Source organism: Leuresthes tenuis, unplaced genomic scaffold (genome assembly GCF_036924035.1).
Source record: "Leuresthes tenuis unplaced genomic scaffold, fLeuTen1.0.hap1 SCAF_211, whole genome shotgun sequence".
In the NCBI taxonomy this organism is placed as follows: Eukaryota; Metazoa; Chordata; class Actinopteri; order Atheriniformes; family Atherinopsidae; genus Leuresthes; species Leuresthes tenuis.
Genome location: NW_027325565.1, coordinates 24,494 through 43,045, shown reverse-complemented (window position 1 = coordinate 43,045; position 18,552 = coordinate 24,494). Strand labels below are relative to the sequence as shown.

The following is an 18,552-nucleotide window of genomic DNA, read 5'->3' as shown; positions in this document are numbered from 1 at the left end:
GTGTGAATTTCCAACCATAATTGCTGAAAAATGTGTTAGAAAAGGCTAGAATGCCGGTCCATACATCATCAAAAGCGGGAGAGGTGGTGTTCGGCTGCAAGTAGGTGTGAATGTCCAGCCATAATTACTCACAAACGGGTAAGAAAAGGTAGTATTGCCAGACCATACATGATCAAAACAGGGGGCGGAGGTGGTTCAGCTGCAAGAAGGTGTGAATGTCCGACTAAAGTTTATAAAAAGCAGGTAAGACAAGGTGCGAATGCCCGACAATGTAAGATCAAAAGAGGGAGCGGAGGTTTTCGGCTGCAAGAAGGTCTGAATGTCCACCCATAATTCCTGAAAAATGGGTAAAAACAGGGTGCGAATGCCAGACCATACATCATCAAAAGCAGGAGTGGATGTGTTCGGCAACATGAAGGTTTGAATGTCCATCAATAATTGCTTTAAAACATGAAAGAAAATTTTCGAATATCAAACCGCACATGATCATAAGCAGGAGAGGAGGTGTTCCGCTGTAAGAAGGTGTGAATGTCCGACCATAGTTGGTAAAAAGCGGGTAAGAAAAGGTTAAAATATCCGACTGTACATAATCAATAGTGGGAGCGGAGTTGTTCGGCTACAAGAAGGTGTGAAAGTCCCATCATGGTTTGTAAAAAGCTTGTAAGAAAAGGTTCGAATGGCCGGATATATACCATCAAAAGTGGAAGCGGAAGTGTTCGGTTGCAAGAAGGTGTGAACGTCCGACCAAAGTTTGTAAAAAGCAGTTAAGAAAAGTTTCGAATATCCAACAAAACATAATCAACAGCTGGAGCGGAGTTGTTCGGCTGTGAATAGGTGTGAATGTCCGACCATAATTGCTGAAAAATGTGTTAGAAAAGACTAAAATGCCGTACCATACATCATCAAAAGCGGGAAAAGTGGTGTTCGGCTTCAAGTAGGTGTGAATGTCCAGCCATAATTACTCACAAACGGGTAAGAAAAGGTAGTATTGCCAGACCATACATGATCAAAAAAGGGAGCGGAGGTGGTTCAGCTGTGAGGTGTGAATGTCCGACTAAAGTTTGTAAAAAGCGGATAAGACAAGGTGCGAATGCCCGACAATGTATGATCAAAAGAGGGAGCGGAGGTTTTCGGCTGCAAGATCTGAATGTCCAACCATAATTTGTAAAAACCGGGGAAGAAAAGACTCGAAAGCCCGACTATACACCATCAAAAGCGGGAGCGGTGTTCAGCTGCAAGAAGGTCTGAATGTCCCACCAAAGTTTGTAAAAAGCAGTTAAGAAAAGGTTTGAATATCTAACCAAACATAATCAAAAGCGGGAGCAGAGCTGTTCGACTGCAAATAGGTGTGAATGTCAGATCATAATTTGCAAAAAGCTGATGAGAAAGGGTGAGAATGCCCGACTATACACCATCAAATGCGGGAGCGGAGTTGTTCGGCTGCAAGTAGGTGTGAATGTCCAGCCATAATTACTCACAAACGGGTAAGAAAAGGTAGTATTGCCAGACCATACATGATCAAAACAGGGAGCGGAGGTGGTTCAGCTGCAAGGTGTAAATGTCTGACTAAAGTTTGTAAAAAGCGGGTAAGACAAGGTGCGAATGCCTGACAATGTATGATCAAAAGAGGGAGCTGATGTTTTCGGCTGCAAGAAGGTCTGAATGTCCAACCATAATTTGTAAAAACCGGGGAAGAAAAGGCTCGAAAGCCCGACTCATGTATACTGAGGATGGGAGACTGGGTCAAAATGTTTTTATTTAATTTGTTGGCTTCCTTAGCTGGGGCAACTTTTTTGAACTGGCATTGTATAAATTGCTCTAATCTGTGTAATTATGAATTTGATTCGATTTTAATATTAATGTATTAATATAGGCTTGAATTGGACTATTTCTGCCTATATCTTTCCTTTTTGATAAAGCTTATAGACACTCTCTCCCCTGTGTTTCCCTATTCCAACAGGTATCCTTTGAATGGTGTTATGGTGTTTTTCCCCCCTCTTTTCTGTCCTCTCAAACCCCAGCTGGTCGAGGCGGATGGCCACCCTTCCTGAGTCTAGTTCTGTCAGAGGTTTCTTCCTGTTAAAAGGGAGTCGTTCCTTTCCACAGTCGCCACAGGCACGCTCAGGACTGGAGATTGGACTGAAGACAAGTTTCGGTGCAATCTGTTGGTTTCCTTAGCTAGGATATTGTTTTTGAATTGGCTCTACGTGAATGAATTGGATTGTTTTAAAATTAATTAATTGGATTTCATTGGATTATGATTACAATGAAATGATTTCCAGTTGGCTTGAATTGGACTATGTTAATTAAGTTCCTTGAGATGACATTTGTTGTAATTTGAAGCTATATAAATAAAACTGAATTGAATTTAAATTAATTCCCTCTCGCCCGATGACTGCTGAGATAGGCTCCAGCCCCCCTGTGACCCTACTGACAGGTTAAGTGGGTATAGAAAATGGATGGATGGACTTAGAGATGGACTCTTAGAGATAAAACTTGTTTTGATTAGGAGCTTGGTAAATAAAACTGACAGGACAAGCCTGCAGCTGCAAGTTCAGCAAATATCCAGTAGGTAGCAGACTAACTCTATAGCAGATGCTTAATTTTTCACAAGAACATCTTGTTTGGTCAGTTAAGTACTGAAAAGTCATTGATTTTGGGCATACTTTAACACGTTAAAGGGGCTTTTGAAACTGTTATTTTTCACACAAAGGATTTTTCTGATGTGAAAGGTTATAGTAGAGGTCGGTTAAAAAACCTTTTTAAAAGAATTTGAGCTCATTCAAGGATAGTATGATGAGGGGCTGATATACTAACCTTTCCATATATATATATATATAATTGTTTCACTGATGTTAATTTGTTTAAAATCTGGTCATTTCTAACATATGTATCGGCCCACAATTTCACAATCGGTGCCTCCAAAATAAGTTCTTTCCTATACTCACATGAGTGAAGTGCACAGTGAATTAGAAGTTACTGAAGTTTATGTGGCCTGTCAGAGGGAGCATCGGGCCCAGTATTCATTGTAAATGCCTTGTGATACGTCTTCGTAACACGTTTTATATAGTACAACCTGTCACTAAAGGAGCTCCACAGTTTGTCTGTCGTACTGCTTTGGTGGAGGTTGTGGGCCTTATAAATAAATTATATTCATATATTTATAGATTCTAAAGATATAGTGATTAAAAGAGGTTGACAACGCCACCTAGGTTTGAGAGCCCAAGACTCTAAAGACACGTACAGGTTCTTAATCAAAACAAGGTTTGAGCAGACTTAAAAAAACAGGAGTCTAACTGGTATTTTACAAGATTTATTGTCATAAAATAGGTAACCCAGCCCAAAATCTCCGCCAAGGATCCCACATCCTCTGGATCATCTCACTCTCCAACTCTCTGGGGCAAGTGACAGACATCCAACTCTGGTGGTGGAACAAGCCCTCAGTCACTCCAAAACACAAGAGTGAGGAAATATCAGTACTCACTGGTAGTCCACCTCCACCTCCACGGCCCTTGAAGAAGGCTCCGTACCCCCCTGCTCCCCGGGCGCTGTAATTGGCTGCCCCACTGCTCCAGTGTATGGCATCTGTCTCCATGAGTGTGTCACCCTGTGCATGTGTGTGTTCAACAGGTCCCAACCTGGATAGGTCAAATGCGGAGGAGTAATATTAAATTAAATAATTTTAGTTATTTACACTGATCCTCTATCATTCAAATGGTTATTAGTATGCCATGAGACTAAAGTTAAAGAAAGTTTACCAGTTTTGACAATAATTAAAACCAGATTCATTCTGCGGGAGGCTCCCTGGGGTTATAATTGGAAGACAGTTTCTCCTGAAATGCCTCAAGTCAAGATAAAGCACAGGTCTGCTACTCAGGCTTTGTGGACTCTTCTTTTATAACGAACCATTACACAGAAATCTGTGAAAATGTGGTTCCTCCTCTCCAGTACCCCCGAATAGACCTTACCAGGGAGGCTGAGGAGTGTGATCCCGTTATTCCTGTCTGACACACATATTCTTACAATTTGAATTTATTGATGTCTGTTAAAAATTTGAAATGTTTTTTTCAGGGTTGTCAAATTATCGCGTTAATGGAGATTAATTAATTACAGGGATTTTTAGTGCGTTATATTTTTTAATCACGTTAATCTAATTTTTAATCTCTAATTTTGCTGTTTCTGAATGCTAGTTGCCTTTTTTTAAAATCCGTTTTTATACGTTGGGCTTCTTGTACTTGGGTTGGAAATCAATGGTCTGTCACACCCTGAAGTGGACATTGATTGGCTGTCATTGTGTTTGGATGGTTTGGGATAAGCTGATAGGCTCCCACTGTAGTTGGGCAAGGTGAGGAGACTTGAAAATGGAGGAGCATGTAAGAGTTGTCGGTCCAATGAATGGAAAATTTACATTTCACAAACGCCTCGACGGCACCATTGATAAAGGTAGAGTGATCTGCATTCTTTGTAAGAAGGAGTTTGCTTACCACCGAAGTAGCTCAAGTTTAGCCTACCACATCAACGCAAAGCACCCAGTCGCGAGTGCAGCCACAGCTAACGTTAGCAATTTAGCGATCTATAGCAAAGCTCTTCGCCAAACTAAACTCGAGGAGAACATCCCGCGTATGAGCAAGTCTGCGACCGACAGGCTGACGAATGTTCTTGCCAAGTGGATAGCGATGAACTGCAGGCCGATAAACATAGTGGAAGACGAGGGGTTAACAGAGGTGTTGCAAACTGCGTCCAATGACCCATCATACAAGCCACCGTGCAGGACTACAGTGACGACCAAAATCAGCAAGATGTACGACGGCGAAAAGAAAAACAAACTTGAGATTTTGGTGGAGGATTCGCCCAACTTTGTTGCTATAACCGGAGATCACTGGACCTCAGCTGGCAACCACAGCTATTTGGGGGTGACCGGACACTTTATTGATGGTGAGTGGAACCTCAACTCGTTTGCGCTGACCGTCATGAAAACAGAAACCAGGCACTTTGCTGATAAATGCGCCGAACAGTTCCTCAATGTGGCAAATGACTGGGGAATTGAAAATAAGATATCCACCATCGATACAGATAGCGCAGCAAACATGCTGGCTGCTATGAGAGCCCTTCCATATGAGCACATCGCCTGCAATGCTCACATTCTCCAGAGGACCATCACAGTCTGCCTCGATGGCAGTGGGTTTGCTGGTGTACTAGCAAAGTGCCGCAAGATTGTTGGCCATTTCAAACAAAGCCCTGCAAGTACCACAGAACTTAACCAGCAACAAGTTGCACTTGGAAAAAAAAAGCGAGCAACTTATACAAGATGTACCAACCAGGTGGAATTCGACACTCGCAATGGTCTCACGCCTCCTATGCAACCGAGAGGCTGTCCAGGCTACGTTGGACCAACAGAACAACCACAGATGGGTCATGCTAACCGAAGCTGAGTGGGGGAAACTGCAGAGGCTGGAGGTCCTGCTTGAACCATGCAGGTAAGCCCAAATAAACACCTGTCCATTTTAATGAAATAAACTACACATGTGTCATCCAAAAATGAATGAAAATTAGGTAGTACTTCTCGGGGCAATTAAATTGGAAATTTAAATGTCCAGCGATGTTTATTTTTCAAACTTATCCACCTCTACAGGTATGTGACTGAGCTGCTGGGTGGTGAGGCCTACGTCTCTTGCTCTGTAGTGCTGCCTGCTTTTCGCCATCTGGACCGTGTCATGGACATCACTGATGATGATCCAGCCTATGTGGTGAAGTTCAAGAATGCCTTCCAGAGGGACCTGGAAGCACGGCAAGCTGTAGTCAATGAGACGTGGTTCAAGGTGGCCACAGCACTGGATCCACGTTTCAAGGATTTGAAATGTCTTCCAAGAGAAAAGAGGGAACAAGTAAAGACTATAAGGATAAGCTGGACTATTGAGTCCAATTTTATCAAATCAAGCTTTATTTATATAGCACTTTTTACATATAGGAAATGCAACACAAAGTGCTGCACAAAATAAAATAAATCTACCTGTCCATCTATGTATTCATTCATTCATTCAGGTGTGGACCAGTCTGGAAAACATGCTCCAAGCAGCAGAGCCTAGAAGAGCAGCTACTCTCCAGCCCTCCACAGAGGATGATCAACCAGCTCAGAAGAAGAGGAGAAGCGCTCTTCTGCTTGGGTCTGACTCAGAAGAAGATGGAATGGAGTCCGGAGAGCTGCAGCGCTACAGAGCAGAGCCCAGCATCAGTATTGATGACTGTCCCCTGCAGTGGTGGTATGCTCACTCAGGAGCCTATGAAAAGCTGTCAGTCGTGGCACGCAAGTACCTGGCCTCCCCGGCAACCTCCGTACCTTGTGAGAGACTGTTTAGTCTCGCAGGCCACATAGTACAAAAGAAAAGGGCAGCCTTGCTCCCAGAAAATGTGACCAAGCTGGTCTGTCTCAGCGACTGGCTGAAGAAGAAGAAATAAGAAGCATGAGGTCAGCATAGCTGCCATGTCATCTGTACCCCAATTAGAAGTGATTGCTTGATGTTATTTCAGCACTTTATTTTGTGATGATGAACAATGTTATTTTTGATGTGCTAACAGCACTGTGATTGCTGGTTCTGTTTTATTTATTTTATATTATCTGAAGCAGAGGAAAAGCAACAAGTTCAGTGTCCAGTACTTCTATTGATCTAAAAAGTGTTGTTACTGTTTTTTTGATGTGTTAACTTACAGCACTTTATATGGATTTGATGTTTTATTTTATTTTTATTTTCTAATTATTTGGAGATTGAAAAAAGCTTGAAACTAAAGGTTGCAGGCAGTGCTTGGGACTAGTCTCAAATACAGTGGAATGTAAATGGCTCGTACAGCATCTGTTCAAATCTGTTAAAAACAATAAATTACTTCATAAAGCTGCTTTTTTGTTATTTATCACTCTTTTGATTTGCTGCAATAATGTAATGATTTTAAATGGAAATACCTCAAGTTGAAGGCTTTTTTCAGCATTTCTATTAGGTGAGATTAAAATAGATTAATTAGATCAATTAATTACAGATCATAATTAATTCATCTCAAATTTTTTTTAATCTCTTGACAGCACTAGTTTTTTTATGTCCAACAACGTTCTTTTAAATATTTGATGCTAATGATAAAAGCTCCATGATGTCAGATTTTATGTTCAAAGCAGAACATGTGAAACAGCATAAAAAGTGAATGTTGACTTAACAGCATACATGTGTAACTGTGCTGTCGACACAGTGATGTAAACACCAGATAAAGAGAGAGAATGAGCTTTTTACTGTCGGACTGTGTTGACTAAAGTGAGGACAGAAAACAACAGACTGAGCGAACAAAGAGAAAATCAGGAGCCTGCAGGGAAATCTTGCCCCACAGCTGAAAGTTTCTCCTTTAAACAGAGAAGTTTCAGTATTTTTCTGTTTTCACCACACTGCTGAATGAGTTCAGGTGTTGATGCTGATCAGTGTTTCCTGAATATTTCTGTTCTGTTGAAGAGTACTTTTTGTTGTAAATGATGTTGTCAGATTGGTGAATAAAATCTACTCTTTGTTCCACTGTCTTTATATAGAAAGTCCAAGATCTTTAATCTTTCCCCAGCCAAGAGGAAACATGGCTCTGATGAGGCTAAAGAACACGAGCAACAATTTACTAAAAGTTTATTGAACTTTTTGCATCGTTTCATTCCAACAAATACTCCTGCAGTTAAAGTGTTCCACACATACGTTATCTAACTTTTTAAACAAAATCACATGTATACATATATTTAATTTCTATTGAGAAATGCAGCAGAGCACCAGAGTTTCCTCATGTGTAAGAGGATGGAGGTGTGTTTGATGGGTCAAACACACAAAAAACACCTGGGCAGTCAGATCAAGCAGCTTTAAGCAGCTTGGTGTTTTTACTCTCTTTGGCTCCACTTTCTCAAGATGTCCTCTGCTGCGTCCAGAGTGGAGTCCTCCTGTTAGACACTAATTCATATGCTGATGTACATTCCAGCTGCCGTGACACTAAACAGGGAAACTCAGCTTATAACAACAGTAAAATCTATTCATGGTTCAAATATTTTGACCTGTTTTGACTCCCCCTGTAAGCATGTAGTGTTCTAACCCTTCACACTGTGCGGTCAATGCTTGTTCCTTTCAAAAAGGAGTGTATCAACTCTATGTAAGCACAGTGCATAAATATGTACAATAAAAGGGGATATCAAACCCTCAACAATATTAAAAATACGTTCTTTGTCTTTGGAAGAATAATTTTTGAAGAAAATGACCTTTTAATTGACAAGCAAAACTGTTTCTTATTTTGATAAAAGAATCCAAACAAGTGCGTAATTATTTTTTTTTTTCACGTTTTATTTTATTTAATCACATAAATCAATGTAATAATAATTTGTGAAGGATCTTATTCATATTCTTATTTGAATGACACAATAATGCTCTTAACAGATGTGAGAACAATGCACTGATACTTTCAGTCAGTGCAGTTGTTCAGGATGAAAAGATAGAGCCGTACAAAAGATAGATACATTTGAAGTATTTTTATTGATGTTACTGTAACAGGATGTATAGAGATTTCATTGGTTGACTAGTCTTGTGAGCGAAACTAAACGCTGCTGCTACTTTCTCTCTTGATGTTGTTGTCTTTGTATTGTCTACGATGTTTAGGCGTCATATATTTTTTGAAGAGCCTCCACATTGAAGGCAGCTCTGGTCTTTCTTCTGAGGGGTTAAACTTGTCCACTGCTTGTTCTGGTACTGCAAGTTGAAGAGACAAGTCTTCTGTGGCATGTAAGGGGTTTGATGTTGGAGAGTCCTCTGACTGTTTAGAGGCTGGTTCCATTTCGATGACAATGAAAGTTCTTTCTTGATTTTGCTTTGGAAGTGGTTCCTGGACAACGATCAGTGATGAAATTTCCTCCGTGTCTTGAGGTCCCTGCATGACTTCAGACTGGTCATTCTTTATAATGGTCTACTCCGTCTTTTTGCTTTTGCGCCGACGCTTTTTAGAGGAAACTTTCTCCTTTGGTGGCTCTGAGACATCTTTTGGTTGTGGGACTAATTCCATTTCGATGTCACTCACCATCTCTGGGACCACGTCTTGTTGTGGCACTCCAGCCTGATGAGCCAAATCTGATGGAATCACTTCCTGTGAGTCTTCAGAAGCCCTTTCTATTTCCTTTTCTTCCACGGTTTCGAAAATCTTCTCTGGTTCCTGGACGACGAAAGGTGATGAAATGTCCTCCGTGTCTTGAGGTTCCTGCATGACTTCAGGCTGGTTCTTTACAATGGTTTCTGGCATCTTTTTGTTCTTGCGCCGACGCTTCTTTTATGTAACGTTCTCTTTTGGTTGCTCAGAGATCGCTTGTGGTCCTGTTTTGTTGACTCCATCCACTTCTGGATTCGATACTTCCACTTGTGAAGCCAGCTCTTCTACAATTATGTTCTTTGGTCGAAGACATATCTGATCTAAATGGAGTTCTGGGAGGATGTACAGCTCTGTTTTTTCTTCTGGCTTGATGATGACGGATAGAAATACAGCCTTCATAAGTTCTGCCACCTTCTTTTCCTGTGTCTTTGTTTCCTCCTCCTGTGCCTTTAGTTTGGAGGCAAGATCAATATTGGAGGCAGTCTTTTCTTTGAGTTGTTCTTTCAAGCTCTCTACCTCTTTTACAACTGACTGATATTCAGTTTCAGATACTGGTGGTTTCAGTGTTTCAATCAATTCTGCAATTACGTCATTGCATTCCTTGAGCTCCTGCTCACACTTTTCACGGAGATGACGCTCACACGTCAAACAGTTTTTCCTCAGAAATGGAGCAGCTATTCTCTGCTGCGACTCTTCTGTCTTTTTCTCGTGTAAGAAAGAAATTCTTTTTCAGTAGCTTAGTCCTGACAATATCCATCCGATGGTATAAATAGTTGATCTTGTCCTTATTATGTTGGTAAGATTCCTGTAATTTTTCTGATCCATAATCTTCGTCGGCAGCAGAGGCATTAGAGGGAATCTCCTCGGTTTGTGAAATTGGAAACTTCCACGTGACGCGACGTACTTTGGAGGCATGGGGATTATCCTGCACAAGCTGGACGTCCTCGGAATGAGGAGTCACAGTCACAGTAGAGACCTGGGATTACTCCTTTTCCAACACGTCCAACATTGCTGATCTGTTGGTGGGTTCCTCCAAATTTTCATTACTGCCAAAAGTAATGTTATATTTGTAGGACGCCTGAGATTGTTCTTTTTCAAACAGGTCATTTTCTAGGCTTGATGTTAAAATTTCTTGCCTGTTGGTGGGTTCCTTATAACTTTCGTTACTGCCAAAAGTAATGTTATATTTGTTGGAGGCCTGGGCTTGTTTGTTGGTTTCTGAATTTGGAAACTTCCACGTGACGCGACGTACTTTGGAGGCCTGGGGATGATCCTGCACCAGCTGGACGTCCTCGGAATGAGGAGTCACAGCTGCAGCAGAGACCTGGGATGGTTATTTTTCCTCTTCGTCATTTACTTTTTGAGGAGACAGGTCATTTTCTGACTTGTTGGTGGGTTCCTCATAACTTTCATTATCGCCAAAAGTAATGGTATATGTGTAGAAATCCTCAGGTAAATCGTCCTCTACCATGTCACACCACTGAAGTGGAGCAGATGATATCTTGGTTTGACTCATTTTGCTTGTTGTTTTTAAGAGCTTGTCAAAATTACTATTTAAGATAGTAACTAAGTGTTGTTTTTAAGAGTTTGTCAAAATTAATATTTAAGATAGTAATTAAGTGTTGATTTTTTAGATGATGTGAAAACCGTTTGCTGTGACTTTCAAATTTGCTTCGAAAACTGGACGTGTTTCTTCAGATAAACTCCTGACGAACTGTGAAAAAGGAGTGAAAATGTCTGGCCTATATAACATTTGTGATGTCAAACAACATCAGTGGTGATATCAATTGTGATGTCATCATCAGTGATGACCAGAAGACCAGAAGAGAGATTGTGATGTCATCAGTGATGACATCACAATTTAGTGAAGACTAAAAAACAGGAAGACTAAAAAAGGGCAATGGCGTTCCGTTCTCAGTCACCATCTTGTGTGTTGTTTTGCTCTCTTGTTCAGTTTTATGATTATACATTTTTAAACGTTTTTCTGTGAAATCTCAAAATATTATTGTCCAGGTCAAATTTAATGCATTCATTGTATGTTATGGTACTCACGACTGCTTTCTTAATTTCTCCACTGGAAAATTGGACCTCATTCTGTAATGATCTGTCTCTCTTCTGGTCTGTGATTCCAACCACAGATTCTGAATGGAATTGAAGTCCGGATTGCAGAATGTTGATTTTTGTTCTCTGTTAATCACTTGACGACTTCAGCTGAATACTTCATGTCACAGAAGGTCCACTTCTGCCAGTTTTTCAGCAACCAGTGTAATGTTTCCCACTAGCAGTGTTTTCCAAGACAGAATAATGTCAGTTTTTAAAATGTTTCCAAAATAAACCTTTTTCCACATTCAAACTGAAGCAGACACCCTTTCCACTTTTAAGATTAGGCTTAAAACTTTCCTTTTTGATAAAGCTTATAGTTAGGGATGGCTCAGGTAATCAATGACAAATTAAATCAATTTGAGAAGAACATGTCAGCAGTCGCTGTTAAAAAGCCTTATGGCTGTGGGGAAAAAGGACCTCCTGAACCTCTCAGTCCTGCAGCTCAGTGAGATGAGCCTCTCACTGCAGCTGCTCCTCTGTCCTGCCAGGATGCTGTGGAGAGGATGTTTATTGTTCTCAAAAAAAGAATACGATTTCCTCCTCATCCTTTGCCCCAACACAGCACCGAGAGGATCTAGCCTTCTGCCTACCACAGAACAAGCCTTTTTCACCAGTTTGTCCAGGCACCTACAGTTTTGTCTTAAGTGCAACTCCCCCAGCAGACAACAGCATTGAACAGTGCATTGGAGTGATCAAACATGCATATCATATCTCTACAGACATGAGCCGTCTCAGAAAGAAGAGACGGCTCAGGCCCATCTGAACACTGAACGCTAAGGACAAACTTTTTCCTTTGCGCCTTTGATTATGAGCGAATATATCCTACTAATGTGTGAGTCATTTTGTCATTATCACCCGTCTTGCATAGGTACTGTACTTTTCAGCAGCATTAGATTTCTAAGATAATGTGTCATTTGGCAGGTCAGACATGATAGTTTGTAGTATTTTGGGTCCAAACTCTCTATCAAGGCAGACAGCATGAAGGGATGTTTACAGGCTGTGTTTGGATCTAAATGTGTCTTTATTCTGTATGAACCTGCCATTGTCTCACTGCTCTTTGTATCAATAATGCAGATCAGGACCACTGAGCTCCTGCACGGAATCCCTCATTGTTCAGCAAACATTTAAAGTCAGAGTGAACATTCCCGGTTTCCCCAATTGTCACTGTCAAGTACAGTCAAATGTGCTAAAGTTTATGTTTTCTTGGCACGTTTACTTTTCACCAGAGGAGAGGTGCTGCTGAGCAGAATTTTTACTTCCATAAAGATTCAAGTTACATACACATAATTAACCTCTTGGTGACTGAATGATTAATAGAGGTCCATAATTCATGCATTACTTCAGAAAATTCCTAAGATTGCTGCAGAGCAGCATGATTCTCCAGAGAAACCTCATCTGAGCTCTACTGTCACCACTCCTGCAGCACTCTCTCCAGAAGATGGAGACCTTGTGCCAGTGTAGAGATTCCTGCCCGAGCACCAGAGACATCACAGTTAAAAGTCTCAGATGATAAGGAGTTGTTGGTGAAAATATAATGAAGCATCTCAAAAATGTTTTAACCACATTTTCACATTTTTCTGTGTAAGGGTTCGTTATAAAAGAAGAGTCCACAAAGCCTGAGTAGCAGACCTGTGCTTCATCTTGACTTGAGGCATTTCAGGAGAAACTGTCTTGCAATTACAACCCCAGGGAGCTTCCCGCAGAATAAATCTGGTTTTAATTACTGTCAAAACAGGTCAACTTTCTTTCACTTTAAAAGACCACTGTAATATACACAGTCTCATGGAATACTAATGACCATTTGAATGATAAAGAATCAATGTAAGTAACTAAGATGACTTTATTAAGATTACTTTATTGTCATGTAGTCACACGAAATGACTCTCTGCATATGACTCATCCAGGTTGACACCTGTTGAACACACACATGCACGGGGTGACACACTCATGGAGACAGATGCCATACACTGGAGAGATGGGGCAGCCACTTCCAGCGCCCGGGGATTATGGGTGGTACGGAGTGGCGAGAGTAGGAATGGAAGTTATTGGAGGACCCACTCTAACCACAGAGCCTGATAGGTTGTGGGTACAGTGGGACACGTTACCCCGGCGGCTTTCGATTTGCTACCAAACATAGAACTGGTTGCAGAATAGTCGATAGAGAAAGTTTCCAACTTGGTTGTAAAGGACGGGGCCAAAGCCCGAAGAAAGAGATATATATGCACACCATGTTCTGAAGACATGGCAGCAGTATGTCTGAGTTACCAACGATCTGTTGGTAAACACACTCTTCCCTGGGTGGGCTCGAACCACCAAACTTTCGGTCAACAGCTGAATGCGCTGGCCGATTGCGCCACAGAGACTCTATGGACAGTGTAATAATTGTGTCTAAAAATCATAAACCTTCCAAGACCCGGCAGTTAATTATTGTCCTCTGTGCAGAACATGAGTCAGGCATAACTTATAAAATCTATCTGAGTCCTACTGTCCCTCTCAGAGGACATCCTGGGCTCTGTTTTGATGCCCCAGTTGTTGGGATCTTTTGAAAATGGCGGGAATTTCAACGTCCGTGTTTTACAGCAACAAGAGAGGTTAGTCGACAATGTTTTGCAGATATCATGTTTCTATTGTTAAAAATCTATTTTTTCTTTAATATCAAAGTCTTTACTTCAATTTAGTAACATTTTTATGAAGACACAGTATTTTTAACCCTTTAAAAACACAACCTCTATGTAATGTCCTTTGTAGTGGACATCAGGACTCCCATTTTTAATACATCAGGGAGCAGAGGGCTAAGTGAGGCAGAGAGGATTTTGCTATGAGTTGTGGATGGAGATTCAGATTTGATGAGATGGATGAGGCCCAGAGAGAGGAGGAAGATGAAAGTTCAGAGGAGGATACTGCAGCTGTTGAGGAGCCTGAGCCTGAGCCGAGAAACACCCATCGTGTGTTATGGATCAGTAGCAATGTGTAAGCTCTGGTTTTGATGTTTATTACACTGTATAGCAATGGAAATGAGAGCAGTTTTAGTTCACACTCTTGTTCTAACACACATTGAACTTATACCTCTCCTTTCTTTATCACTTAAGTTTCAACCCTATTGTGGAAGACAGCAATTCTAATGACAACACTGGACACATCCATCAGAACTGGAAGCCCTCTGACTACTTCCAACAGCACATCGATGACCAAGTTTTTAAAGAAATGTCAGAACGAACAAAAAATCCGGAGGTGTTGATCACTGGAGGAAGTCTAAAAACCACACCAGAGGAGCTGAAAACCTTCTTTGGCATGTCTATGTACATGGCATGACTCGGATACCCTAGGATCCGGATGTACTGAGCGGCGAAGACAAGGGTCCCAGTTATAGCTGATGCAATGAGTCGAGACAGATTCTTCAAGATCAGGCAGTCCATCAAAGTCACAAATGATCTTGACATCTCTGATGAGGAGAAGAAGCGTGATTCCCTCTGGAAGGTGAGACCTCTCTTAAACAGAGTTTCTGTTTAATCTGCCTAGGCCAGGGAAGGTATTTGTAGATGAGCAGATAATTCCATTCACAGGCCGGTGTCCTGTACGACAGTTTGTGCCCGGAAAACCAAACCCCACGGGACTGAAAGCATTTCTCCTTGCCAGTGCGAGAGAGACGCCGAGAGCGTGACCAGAGCTGCATCGCTTCCGCCTGTACCCCGTTGTTTGGTTCTGCCTCTGGCCAACAGGTGGAGGTGTCCACTCCAGCAGGTGCTCACACTCCTGTTGTCCTGCCCCCTCCTGAACCCATGCAGCTTGGACGAGCCAGATAGACTCCGACTGAGCGTCAACGAAGACTTCAGGCGAGGCTGTGTTTTTATTGCGGCCAACCCGGCCACGTTCGAGAGAACTGCCCCAATCTGCCAAAAGCCTGGGCTCACCTGAGGAGGGGGGGATCCAGGTGAGCCAAGATTCAGGTTTTTTCCCTTCCACACGTACTCAGTTGTCTGCCGTTTTGTTTTGTGACTCTAAGGAGGTGGCTATAAACCCGTTTGTGGATTCTGGGGCAGATGAGAATTTTATTGCCGCAGATTTTGTTAAACTACATAATATTCCTGTTGTGTCACTTACAGCACCTCGTAAGGTAAATGCTCTAGACGGTATGTTGTTGTCTGTAATTTCTCACCAGACTGTACCTTTATCTCTACTTATCTCTGGTAACCACCATGAGCTTATCAGTTTTTTTATTATGCCTGCTCCTCATACTCCTGTGGTTTTAGGTCTCCCCTGGCTTAGACTGCACAATCCCAACATTGACTGGACACAGAGCACAATATTTAGCTGGAGTGTAGCATGCCATAATAATTGTCTTAGATCTGCTGTTCCAGCCTTGAGTCCTCCTGCCATAGTTCCTCCCGTCTCTCCTGATCTTTCTGGGGTTCCTCCTTGTTATCATAACTTGGCTGAGGTATTTAGCAAACATCAAGCTCTCTCTCTCCCACCACACCATCCCTATGACTGCCACATAGACTTACTGCCTGGGTCCCCTCTCCCCTCCAGCCGCCTTTACAACCTCTCCCGTCCCGAGAGAGAGACTATGGAGAGGTACATAAAGGAGTCATTGGCAGCAGGTATCATTCACCCCTCTTCCTCCCCTGTAGGTGCTGGGGTTTTTTTTGTGTCTAAGAAAGACAAGACCTTGCGCCCCTGCATTGACTATCGTGGTCTGAACGCTATCACTGTCAAGAATAAATATCCCCTGCCACTATTGGATTCAGCTTTTCACTCCCTTCATCAAGCCACTGTCTTCTTCAAACTAGATCTTCGGAATGCATACCATCTTGTCCGTATTCGTGAGGGGGATGAGTGGAAAACGGCGTTCAACACACCTCTTGATCCATTTTGAGTACTTGGCCATGCCTTTTGGGTTAACTAATGCACCGGCAGTTTTTCAATCCTTAGTTAATGATGTACTCCGTGACATGCTCAACCGTTTTGTTTTTGTTTATCTGGACAACATTTTAGTTTTTTCTAGCACACTGGAGGAACATAGCAAGCATGTCAGATTAGTTCTCCAAAGATTGCTTGAGAAAAGATTATTTGTCAAGGCTGAGAAATGCGAGTTTCATGTCCAGTCAGTCTCTTTTTTGGGCTTTGTCATTGAAAGAGGTCAGATTCGCTGTGATCCAGCCAAGGTAAGGGCGGTGGTTGAGTGGCCAGTACCTGAGAACCGCAAGCAACTTCAGCGTTTCCTTGATTTTGCTAATTTTTACCGGCGCTTTATTAGGAATTTTAGTAAGGTGGCTGCTCCACTCACCCAACTTACCTCCACCTCCAGCCCTTTTACCTGGACCTCTGAAGCTGCCCAGGCATTCTCAAGACTTAAAGAGCTGTTTTCCTCTGCGCCTGTTCTCATCCACCCTAATACCTCTAAGCAGTTCGTAGTGGAGGTGGATGCCTCTGACAGTGGTGTGGGAGCAGTGCTTTCGCAGATCTCACAACAGAAGTTGCATCCGTGTGCTTATTTTTCTCGCCGGCTGTCTCCAGCTGAGCGCAACTATGATGTGGGTAACCGGGAGCTTTTAGCAGTCGTTCTGGCATTAGAGGAGTGGAGACACTGGCTGGAGGGAGCAGAAATTCCATTTGTGGTTTGGACGGACCATAAGAACTTGGCCTACCTTCAGCAAGCCAAACGTCTCAATTCTCGACAGGCCAGATGGGCACTTTTTTAGGCAGATTTAATTTTACTCTCTCTTATAGACCTGGTTCCCATAATTTAAAGCCTGATGCCCTTTCCCGTCAGACAGAGAGACAGCCATTGACTGATCCCTCTGAGCCTGTGCTCCCTCCAAGCTGTTTTGTGGGAGCGGTCCATTGGGAGGTTGAGCAGCAGGTTAAGAGGGCCCTTTCCCGTTGTCCCCGTCCAGAGATCGGACCACCTAACTCTTTGTTCGTTCCCGAGAACGTTAGGTCTCAGGTGCTGCAGTGGGGGCACTCCTCCAGATTGGCCTGCCATCCTGGGGCGGCACGCACACTTGAGCTTATTCGACAGCGGTCCTGGTGGCCCACGCTGGTCTGTGACACCAATCAGTTTGTGGCAGCGTGCTCTGTCTGTGCCCGAGGGAAGGCCTCGCACCAACGGCCTGCTTGCTTGCTGAACCCTCTCCCCATTCCCTCACATCGCGTAGGATTTTGTCTCTGGTCTACCTCCTTCTGCAGGTAACTCTGTCATCCTTACTATTGTCGATAGTTTTTCTAAGGCTGTGCATTTTTTACCACTGTCGAAGCTCCCTTCTGCTCTGGAGACTGCTGAACTCTTGGTTCATCATGTTTTTCGTCACCATGGTATCCCCATGGACATCGTTTCTGATCGGGGACCCCAGTTTTTTTCCCAGGTTTGGCGAGCGTTCTGTGGCGCATTGGGGGCGAAGGTTAGTCTATCGTCTGGGTACCATCCTCAGTCGAACGGCCAGACAGAACGGGCCAACCAAGACCTGGAGGCCGCTTTAAGATGTGTGTGTGCACGTAACCCATCCTCCTGGAGTGTTCAGCTACCGTGGGTGGAGTATGCTCATAACAGTCTCTCCACATCTGCTACTGGTATGTCGCCATTCATGGTAATGTATGGTTTTCAACCCCCTTTGTTCCCTTCCCAGGAGGATGATGTGTCCGTCCCTTCTGTTCAGGAACACTTGCGACGAGTTCGCAGAGTGTAGGCGTTCGCCCGCTCCTAATTATCAGCCTGGGCAGATGGTGTGGTTATCCACCAGGGACCTGCCTTTGCAGGTAGAATCCCGTAAGCTGTCCCCTCGTTTCATTGGTCCTTTTCCAGCGGTCAGAATCATTAATCCCTCGGCTGTGCGCCTTAAGCTCCCAGACTCCCTTAAGGTACACCCCACGTTTCATGTGTCCCTCTTAAAGCCAGTCACCTCTTGTGCACTTGGTCCTCCAGCTGAACCTCCTCCTCCCCCCCCTGGTCGTGGATGGCCATCCTGCTTACTCAATTAATCGGATTCTGAATGTCAGACGTCGAGGCAGGGGTTTCCAGTATTTGGTTGACTGGGAGGGTTATGGGCCGGAGGAATGTTCTTGGGTTCTTGGGCGCTGGCTATGTGGGAGGGCAACCCCCAGCTCTGCTCCTCCTACCGGCGGTTCGTGGTGGAGATGAGAGGGGTCTTCGACCATCCTGTTCGTGGTAAAGAGGCGGGCAACCGACTGCTCTCACTACGCCAAGGCTCCAGGTCAGTAGCCGACCCGCTTACCCGCCAGACCATACATGATCAAAACAGGGAGCGGAGGTTGTTCAGCTGCAGGGTGTGAATTTCTGACTAAAGTTTGTAA

General features: G+C 43.2%; 1 protein-coding gene across 1 annotated transcript; it reads left to right on the top strand.

Annotated features, from left to right (window-relative positions):
* The first annotated feature begins 5,338 nt into the window (after positions 1-5,338).
* LOC140288058 (E3 SUMO-protein ligase ZBED1-like) lies at positions 5,339-6,989 on the top strand. Its single transcript, XM_072379165.1, has 3 exons — positions 5,339-5,477; positions 5,633-5,885; positions 6,043-6,989. The coding sequence occupies exons 1-3, from the start codon at positions 5,341-5,343 to the stop codon at positions 6,454-6,456; spliced, it is 804 nt and encodes a 267-aa protein (XP_072235266.1). The 5' UTR covers positions 5,339-5,340; the 3' UTR covers positions 6,457-6,989.
* Positions 6,990-18,552: the final 11,563 nt, after the last annotated feature.

Coding starts and splice junctions, on each gene's coding strand:
- LOC140288058 (XM_072379165.1), top strand. CDS start 5,341: ATGGTCTCACGCCTCCTATGCAACCGAGAGGCTGTCCAGGCTACGTTG. Junction 5,478..5,632: donor GTCCTGCTTGAACCATGCAG/GTAAGCCCAAAT, acceptor CCACCTCTACAG/GTATGTGACTGAGCTGCTGG. Junction 5,886..6,042: donor CAAGAGAAAAGAGGGAACAA/GTAAAGACTATA, acceptor TCATTCATTCAG/GTGTGGACCAGTCTGGAAAA.